The 10513-nt window shown below is 42.6% G+C and overlaps 1 protein-coding gene across 1 annotated transcript in view; it reads left to right on the top strand.

The window, feature by feature from the left end:
- The first annotated feature begins 1001 nt into the window (after positions 1–1001).
- The window catches only part of ABCA12 (ATP binding cassette subfamily A member 12), a 129294-nt gene continuing 119782 nt past the window's right edge, over positions 1002–10513 (top strand). Inside the window, exons 1-2 of the mRNA XM_038421754.2 lie at positions 1002–1070; positions 3708–3801. Coding sequence (XP_038277682.2) covers positions 1002–1070; positions 3708–3801 — 163 coding nt within the window. The remainder of the gene's footprint in view (positions 1071–3707; positions 3802–10513) is intronic.

Here is a 10513-nt window from a genome sequence, read left to right as displayed (position 1 = left end):
ATACATGCTAGATGTGTTGTATGAGGTGATGCTTTCCACTGTGCTGTCTAGTGTACTTTTCTATCTATCTAGCTATCTGTCTAATTTTCCTAGATAGCTAGCTACGAGCAGGAAAATTCACCAACAAAAAAATGATGTTTAAATAACACCATGATCTGAATTAACCTCACAAAAGGCTCAATCCTGCAGCAAAATTCCCATTACATTGCATCTGTCACATGGAGTTCAATGAGAGTTTGGCCTGAGTGAAGATTGCATGATTGAACCTACAGGAAGGAAGCCCAAGTTAGAAATCTGGGCCTTTGGATCAGTCCATGGTGGTTGAATTTTACAGGCAATGGATGTATTTTTCCATCCTTAACATTCTTATCATAATTTCCATTAAGTTTAGATTCAATAGAAAACCCCCATGTATATACAGCTAATTTGACTTTAGCTAAGCAGAGAATGCACATATTGCGGCTGCTGTTTTTGACTCCCAGTCATCGTGTGTGTATTAAAGGAGGGCAGAGAAATATGATCTGTCATACGGGCCTGGGAAGCAGCCTACTCATGAATTTTTTATGACACCTCTTCCTCAGGTGCTATGTGTGGGCAGATAGGTAGTTTCATTGAGGCATGTAGCAACTTCAGCAGACACATCTTGGAATGCCACCCATTTTATCACTCAGGGACTGAACAAAGCACAGTTAAGAGAGACTGGATATTATAATTAACACAAGCCACTACAGGCTGCTGCGTCTGTCTCCTCACCATTAGAAGAATAACCTGTTGCATTTGCTAGGAGCTATTGCAGGGGAGAAGGGAGCTAGATTTACTGAGAATACAGCAGCTACGAGTGGCTGAGGTAGCTGCTCCGAAGCTATGCTGTGGGGAGGAGGAAGGGGCTTGTATGCTGGACGCAGCAAATCTGGTTGGGTCAGAGCATAAATTTTTGCTTTCTGAGTCTGAGGGGAGAGAGAGGAAGCGGCTTGTCTGCTTTTGCTTGGGCTCTCCCAAGGATGGCTTCACTCTTTCAGCACTTGCGGATCCTGCTGTGGAAAAACTGGCTGAGCGTCAAAAGGCAGCCTGTGAGTATGAAAATGAAGCTGCTGGAGGGGTTAGGAGAAAGAATGAGGCAATGGAATGGAGGGAAGGGGAGTTCGGTAGTTTTTAAAGCCTTTGGGAGCAAGTGACAGGTGTAGAGAGAGGAGGAGGGGCTGGAAGTGAAAACTTGTATTTTTGCATCAGCTGAAGTCAAAGGCTCTGATCCTGCATCGGGATCCACCAGTATGGACCCTGGACACACAGGTGGAGTTCCACGGAAGTCAATGGGGCTCTACAGGGGTCCAGAGGTCCATGCTGGCAGGACCTGATGCAGGAACATGGCTATATCATAACATGGCCATATCTGGTATTTTCACTGTCTGAACTGATCCTGCCGCTAGCTCCAGGTGGGCAGAGTGCAAGGTACAGAAAAGGGCAACAAAATGATTAGGGGTCTGGAACAGCTTCCATATGAGATGAGATTAATAAGCTTGGGGCTTTTCAGCTTGGAAAAGAGACACCTAAGGGAGGATATGATTGAGGTCTCTAAAATCATGACAGGTGTGGAGAAAGTGAATACGGAAGTGTTCTCAGAACACAAGAGCTAGGGGTCACCAAATGAAATTAATAGGCAGCAAGTTTAAAATAAACAAGGGGAAGTATTTCTTCACACAATGCACATTAAACCTGTGGAACTCTTTGCCAGAGGATGTTGTGAAGGCCAAGATTATAACAGGGTTCAAAAAAGAACTAGATACATTCATGGAGGATAGGTCCATCAATGGCTATTAGCCAGGATGGGCAGGGATGGTGTCTCTAGCCTCTGTTTGTCAGAAGCTGGGAATGAGCGATAGCAGATGGATCACTTGATGGTTGCCGGTTCTGTTCTTTCCTTCTGGGAAACTTGGCATTGGCCACTGTCGGAAGACAGGATACTGGGCTAGATGGACTTTTGGTCTGACCCAATATGGATGTTCTTATGTCTGCAGCTAAATCTAATTCTGTCAAAAGAGCGCTGTTAAGGGGAGACTTCTCGAGGATGGTGAACATGGGGCCATTTTGGCCCAAACTCTAAGGAACAAGGACTTGTCTTTAGAGAGAAACTCAGAATGCATTTCCTCCCATAGTGCACTCAGCAGCCCTGCAGATCTTCCTAGCCTCCTCATAAGCAGCAGTGTTTATTCGTCTATCATTGATTCTAGTGCTGCTCCTAACACCCTGGCCTGCAATTATGTTGCAGGAGTTTACATTAGGAATACTGTGTGTGTGTGTGTACATGCACAAGGTATTCTTAATTAAACAACATGCATCAGAGATTTGATTGCAAGGGAGGAGGAGAAAGTGGGTAATAATATAAAAGAATGATAAAGGTACTATTTTCAGTGACATGTTGATGTTCTAAATAGCACAGAGATAAAAAGGCATGTAAATCAGTTGTCTGTAAAGGCTCAAATGTTGCTGAAAGCTGAAACTGTGCAAATAGCCGCTGAATGGGAAGGAACATTTTCCTGTATCTGGTTTGGTGGAGTTGTTCCCCCATTGGACAATGCAAAGACTCTCTGTCCCACTCCTAGAAATCAGCTCTGTTGTCAGTTACACGGGCACAAGTCCACATGAGCCCCATTGGCCTTGCTGGAGTTCCTCTGATCCATCCTCCCTCTGATGGTTTATCTCAGAGATGAATCAGGCTCCTAGGCAATGGGCCTAACTCTGGGTTTTCAGTAAAGAGAACATTTCATCACCTTTTAGAAAACTGTGTGGATAATATCTTTTTTTAAAAATTATGAATATTGTTGAAAAATATGTTTAAAATGGGTCGGCTTTGAGCACAACTGACAGTAAAACAATCCTCTCATGCTTTGACTTCTGGCATAATAACCACCATCCCAGGAACTTTAACACTCCTGCCATTACTATTATCTAGCACTATCTCAAGGTGTATAACATTATCTCCATCTAAGAGATGAACCTTCCTGTGTTTCGGTATTTCCAAGTGAATCACCTTAAGGTCATTTTGCAATTCTATTGCCCTTATAAATACTACATGGTTTTTAATAGTGTACATATAATAGTAATACCCAGTTTTTATCATCATTAGATGTCAAAGCACTTGGAGGTCACTATCCTCATCTCCACTTTACAAATGGGGAGGCTCAGAGCAGCGAAGTGATTTGCCCAAGCTCACCCAGCAGCAGAGATGGGAGTAGAACCCTACTTTTCCGTATCCCTGTTCTAGCTACTAAGGGCTTGTCTTCACTACAGCTGCTGGTTAATCTAAGCTATGCAATTTGAGTTACATTAGTAGTACATTCGACGTAGCTTAGATCTACTTACCGCGGGGTCCACACTATGCTATGTTGACGGGAGACGCTCTCCCACTGACATTGCTTCGGCTTCTCGTTGAGGTGGAGTACAGAAATCGATGGAAGAGTGCTCTCCATCGATTGAGTGTGTCTTCACTAGACCTGCTAAATCGATTCCGCTGCATCGATTGCAGCAGCGCCAATTTAGCTCCTAGTGAAGACAAGCCCAAAGTGACATTGCCTCTCAAAACAAGACAACCACTATTTACAGCATACTATTTATGATACATACATATTGGTACTTGTACTTTCTAACCAAGTTCTGGTGCTCACCAATACAACCAATATAACAAATATGCCTTTATTACTGTTTTATAGCTTTGGTCGTTCACCTTAATTTCCTGGCCTTTGATTGTTTTTATAATCCTGGCTATTGTCCGAATCAAATTCCCTCCAGAACCACAACCAAACTGTAAGTAACTGGAACATTTCTATATCTTTGGGATTTAGTTCCCATTTCAGTGATGGACGTATTACTAAGTATTTGGTTCCTTTACATGTACAATTCTTAGTAGTTAATAGTACTTAATAGTTTCCAGCTGAAATTTCCTTAGGTACAGAATGCTGCATACAAAATGTCTGCTTTTCTGAAGTTATTTTTATTTACAGGTCTTTCATATTACCTTCATAGTTAGAAAGTGGGTTTACACATATTCCCCACTGAGATTTGCTCAGATACTATTGTAATGGGGGGCAATATAACCCCCTAGATAAACGAAGTGAGAGAGGGCAGTATGAGACAATCGGCCTGCTAAACCCAGGGTTGTGAGTTCAATCCTTGAGGGGGCCATGTAGGGATCTGGGGCAAAAAGTGGGGATTGGTCCTGCTTTGAGCAGGGGGTTGGACTAGATGACCTCCTGAGGTCCCTTCCAGCTCTGATATTCTATTCAGCAAAGAAAGTAAGTACAAAGCTAACAGCCCGTGCTGAGATCCATAAGGGTATTTAGGCTTCTAACTTCCACTGTAATCAGAAGTTAGGAGCCTAAATACTTCTATGGATCTGGGCCCATACCCTTAGCTGGTGTAAATGGGTGAAAGAGATCTGATTCTTTATGCCAGCTGAAGATCTGGTCTTAAATGTATTCCATTTGGTTTGCACATAACCAGTGTTGCCAACTCTTGGGATTTTATCATATGATGAGCAATATTTGCTCTTTTGTTGTAAAGCCTCACCTCTGGGAGTCATGTGACCACATGCTCAGCTTTCATTTTTGTAAAAAAAGTAGGTTTTTAGCTTTTGTAGTTGCAGAGGAACACTTGAAAATATGGGGTGAAATCCTCCTCCCTACTGTGGCCCTGTTACAGCATGGAAAAGGACTGTAGCACTGTAAAGGGCCCTAAAAGCCCTGTATCTGGCCAAAGCAGGATTTCCCTGGTGCAGCCACCACAGAAACAGCCATAAGTCTGCCTACTAAGGACCCCCTTGCAAGTCGTGATGTAGGGTGCATGGTGGGAGTAGGACAGGGAATAGGAGAGAAGTGTCAGGGGCAGGGCTACAGCACTCCGTGCTTCCTGACCAGTTGTAATGCATATTTTTAAGGATGCAGTCACTAAGCATAGGTAAGGAATTGTTTACAATCTCATAGTGATGGACAGATTATTACTTGTAACTAGCACAGTCAGGAAAGAGAATAAGCTGCAGAGAGATAGAATGAGTTTCTCAGACACCGACTTTTGTATGCTTAAAGATTCTCACGGAAAACCTCAGTTTAAGAACATAAAAGTACCATGAGATCTGCAACTATGTCCAGTCAAGACTAACACAGCTCAAATCTTAATATTAAATTCTCCATAGGACAGGCTCATATGCAATCGACAAATCTGGAATAATTCAGTGACTAATGTTCAATAATGAATAAATAGATTGTGAGGTTTTTGGGGTAGGGAGTATCTTTTTATTGCATATCTGTACAGTGCATAGCACAGACTGATGCCTCTAGCTGCAACAACAGTACACATTGTAATAATAATATGTTGTTCACAGATAATTCAGGAACAGAAAAAGAGCTGAAATGGGTCAGGTACATTATTTGCTATGCCTAGTAAAATATTCACTCTTGGAGTGGAAAAATTAACTAGTTGGTACAGTAACTATGGAAAAAACATCACGCAGCGCCACCCAGGCAATCCAGATGGTTTTACAGGTCATGGGAACATATACAAGATAGAATCTATCCCTAAGGGCTCAAGCCACTCAGTCTGCCGAGGAACATAAATTAAACTACTAACCCTGACTGGCACTTGCCCTACACCTTCCTATCCCTCTCCTCCATCTTTTTATTCTACTCCTTTCCTTTCCTTTCAGTTGCCCCCTCACATCTTTCTATTCTCAGTATATGCTCTCCCTAGGAGACTGATCCCCATCTTCTATTCAGTGCATGATGTCTTGAAAACAACAACCAGATTCAAACAACTGTTTGATATTCTTACTTAGCTGCCCAATTACAATGCAGCCATCACTGTAATGCCAAGTGCAAGTACATCGCTCTCCAGTTAGACCATAAGCTCCGCTCTTCCAGTGACATGGACTTTCTGAGGAATCGTGCTCGACACAGTTTACAAAGGAGATGTCACTGGGTTGATTCACAGCCTGCTTCGCCAAGGAAAGATCTGTGCACAGAGCAGAACCATGCACTGTGTGCTCTTAATGTGACAGGAGTGTACCTCATTTCTGCCCTGAAAGGGTTCCTCATCTGGGGGCCCTCCATGAAGAATGCTCTCCTCCCTGCCCATGAAGTCTTTGCCCACTTTCCATCATCCAGCATATCCCTGGTTTTGACACTTGTAATCTCGGGGGTAGGGTCTAGTGCAGAGAGAAAGATGATCCTTGTGCTGAAAGCCAGTCTTGAGTCTAAGCTCTGGCCAGACACATTTTATTGTAATGTACAAAGCAGGAGGGCTGTGCTACCCATGAGCAAGAACTGGTTGGGTGGACCCTGAAAGCCCACCGAGTGTGGAACTCCCATTGGCCTCAGAGGGGAGTACTGCTTGCAGGATTGGGCTCTCAGTTAGTAACTCAAGAGGGAGATAATAAGGCATGAGATAATGATTATTCAGATTAATACTGGAAAATGCCACACCTCTGTTTAAAAGTAGAGGTTGTACAATTTGCCTGTGGCACGTGAGCCAGGATTTACATAGGGTCCTACTTGTGTAACAGAAGCAGACAGATACATATATTACATTTTTTAAATAATAGACATTTAAAAAGCCCTGAATAGTTTCACTCTGGGGCTAGGAAGAGAGAAAGAAAGAACCCCAGGTGACAGATGCGAGTCACAAAGGCGCATCTGGAAAGCACTCAGGTACTACAGAGAGGATGATCAAACTGGAGCAGGTACAGAGAAGGGCTACTAGGATGATTCGAGGAATGGAAAACTTGTCTTATGAAAGGAGACTTAAGGAGCTTGGCTTGTTTAGCCTAACTAAGAGAAGGTTGAGGGGAGATATGATTGCTCTCTATAAATATATCAGAGGGATAAATACAGGAGAGGGAGAGGAATTATTTAAGCTCAGCACCAATGTGTACACAAGAACAAATGGGTATAAACTGGCCACCAGGAAGTTTAGACTTGAAATCAGACAAAGGTTTTTAACCATCAGAGGAGTGAAGTTTTGGAATAACCTTCCAAGGGAAGCAGTGGGGGCAAAAGATCGATCTGGTTTTAAGATTCTACTTGATAAGTTTATGGAGGAGATGGTATGATGGGATAATGGGATTTTGGTAAGTAATTGATCTTTAAATATTCAGGGTAAATAGGCCAAATCCCCTGAGATGGGATATTAGATGGATGGGATCTGAGTTACTATAGAAAATTCTTTCCTGGGTATCTGGCTGGTGAATCTTGCCCATATGCTCAGGGTTTAGCTGATTGCCATATTTGGGGTCGGGAAGGAATTTTCCTCCAGGGCAGATTGGAGAGGCCCTGGAGGTTTTTTCGCCTTCCTCTGTAGCATGGGGCATGGTTGACTGGAGGGAGGCTTCTCTGCTCCTTGAAGTCTTTGAACCATGATTTAAGGACTTCAATAGCTCAGACATGGGTGAGGTTTTTCATAGGAGTGGGTGGGTGAGATTCTGTGGCCTGCGCTGTGCAGGAGGTCGGACTAGATGATCAGAATGGTCCCTTCTGACCTTAGTATCTATGAATCTATGAATCATATCTGAACACGAATAGAATGGATCCTGCAAGGTGCTGAGCATCGTCAACTCCCATTGACTTCATGGGTGGTACAGGGGAAACCTGCACTTCCAATTCAGCATCATTCATGGGGTGAAATCCTGCCCCACTGAAGTCAATGGAAGTTTTGCTGCTGATTTCAATGAGTCAGGATTTCACTCATGATCCCTAAATTAGCTTGTAAGATGCATTTCCAGACACTAAGGGCATGATCCTGTGTTTAACGTTAAGCTCATGAGTAATCCCACTGAAGGCAATAGGACTAAACGTGTTTAAAATTAAGCACATGCTTGAATGCTTTCCTGGGTCGGGGCCTTGCTGTCAGGAGCTGCAGTGCTGCATGTTCTCTTCTCTATTGGAAAGCTTTGATAAAAGGTTACATTTTTGATCATTTTGAAGTTTTTCTTTTAACAAACGATACTTTAAAAAAACTTCTTGTGACACAGGAGGGAAGAACCTTTGTGCCAGGGCAAACCAGATCACAAGCATCCTGAAGGACAGCATGCAGACAAGTCAATAACTGCTACCTAAGCAGCCCAGGTGGCTATAAATTGCACCAAAGGATAGTCTGCCTCAGGATCAGCTGGCTAGATTGCTTCTTTAAGGCCTCCTTTGCTCCCTGCCCTGGTTCCCTTGCCAAGCACAGTTCAACCGAACCTGAGAATTGGAATCTATAGTTTAGAAAACTTGTTTTGAGTTTTCAGACTATTCTAGCTCATTCTCCCACTAAAGAATATGGCAACCCCATCACATTTTTAGAGAGTTAGTTCAGGGCTCATTGAGGTTTCCTTCTCTCTTGGCTGATACAAAACTGTCATGCAGGGACGGCCGATAGAGCTGAGCCCTGGCCTCTCTGTGGGACAGACTGCCAGTTAGTATTGGTGGTGACGGTGACTGTTGCTATGTGGAGACCTGCCCATTAGGCACTGGATTGAAATCACCACAACGAATGGTTGGTATGAGGCTACCAGCAGACTGTGCTTAGGCAGAAAACCAAGTGGGAGCCAGCTGGCCATGGATGGCACTGATATCGTGGCTGTGAAAATGAAGGGGAAAAGCCTTAGTTAGAATGGGATTTCTAAAAGCAGTCGGCACCGACCTCACTCTGCTCCCATTGAAGTCAATGGTAAAACTTTTATCAGTAGGTGACGCCTGCTTGTTTCTCCTGGGCCAAGTTCAGTCTTGACTTCTGGAGAGATGCCAACAACTTTGTTGTCAATATGTCACAATACACTAAACTGCTGGCAGCAGAGACCAGCTGGTAAACATTTTTAATGAGATCCTTTTCCCTGTATTCATGGGTAATATCTTATTACCAGATTCATAAAGCTAGGGATGGACCAGTCAGTTATTGGGTCATTCAGCAGATAATTCTGAAGTTGTTTGATTTTTTTAATATGTATATTTGGTGTAAGAGCTACATTTTGGAGAGATGCCAATGGCTCTCATGTCAGTTGTCCTTAAAGGCCACATAGTTGTTGCTAGGGCAGAACTGGTCAATATTTTAACAAGACTATTTACCCCATGTTGATAGTATGGGGGTAATGCCTCATCACTCAATGTACTGGTAAATAAAGGAGGGATAAGCAAATGAGATTTGGTAAAATAGGAACAACCTCAGTCTTCTATCCAGAGTGATATTCAGATATTTTCTAAGGATTGAAGGAGTTCATTTAACTTTCTTTCCATTTTTGTGCACTTCAGTATTTTCTCATTCAGCCTGTGAGAGGCCTGCTCCAAGGCCCTGGATCTGAAAACCCCAAACTTTAGGAAATTCTGGATCTTATTTAGTGTCTGGCCCTCGTGCTTATAATGGAGTAAATTGAAACCTCATATTCATACTGGTGCTTTTAGCTGAATAATTGCCTTTAATTTGGGAAGGTTCAGATCTTGACTCATCTGGATCAGTTGATGCTACCTAGTTGATACTAGAAATGGGTGTATAGATTCAGATAAAATAAGGATTTTGATGCCATTCAACTACCATTGAAAACCTCACACCAAATCTTTTTTTGGATATTCTACTTTTCTTTCATTATATTTCACTTCTCCCACTGTTCTGCATTTCTGGGTTTCAGCTGGATGTGGAAGTGCCAAAATAAAATTAGAGAAGCTGTTCTTGTACAATGTCCAGCCCAGCTGGAAGCAGATTAATCTTGTTTCTGTAGATCCAACATGTCAGGATTCCCTGGATAAGGTTGGGAGAAGCATCCACATGGATGGGCAAATATTTGAACAAAACTTCAATTTTTTCTTTAGCTTTGCCAATTGCAGTCTAATAAACAGTCGGATGCCAGGCTCGGAGGTTAATAGTTGCATTCTGTACAGAGTTTTGTCAAATTATTCTTCACAATTAAGTTTTAGTCACCAATTAAAGAAATAAACATGGACTTGGGGAAAGACTAGGAAGTTCTGAGCAGCTTTCAGGTCACACAATGAAATCTTCTAAGGAAGATGGCAGAAGTACCACTGGAACTATATATCCATTAAAAAGCAATCAGACAGTAACCACAGTCCTGGCAGGGGGAAGGAAGAAGTTGAACAAGGAGGAATAATTCAGTAGTTTAAGATGAAGCACATAATGCAGCAGTCTGAATTAAACGCTAACATATTCTTATATAGTCCATGAGAAGGCAAATAAGCAAAAATGGACTCGCTGGAACCACCGGTATTAGGTTAGTGGTTTCTAACCTCTCCTCACTTCCTAGCCCCCTTTTATCACCTCATGACATGCCCTGGCACAAATTCTCAATAAGACTTGAATATAATTGGTAATTTGAGAAGAGGGCGAGATGAGAATTATTAAATGGGTTACCCCAATTCCTGATTATAAACTAAATAGAAGAGGTGGTTTAGGGTGCAGAGCCAAGAGTGCAACTATATATCTAGAAGTAGCCCTAGCCTGTATCAAATGAATATTTCTCAATGGAGGAACATGAGGTAGA

This window comes from Dermochelys coriacea, chromosome 11, assembly GCF_009764565.3.
Source record: "Dermochelys coriacea isolate rDerCor1 chromosome 11, rDerCor1.pri.v4, whole genome shotgun sequence".
Classification (NCBI taxonomy): Eukaryota; Metazoa; Chordata; order Testudines; family Dermochelyidae; genus Dermochelys; species Dermochelys coriacea.
This window is presented reverse-complemented; position numbering and strand designations above follow the sequence as displayed.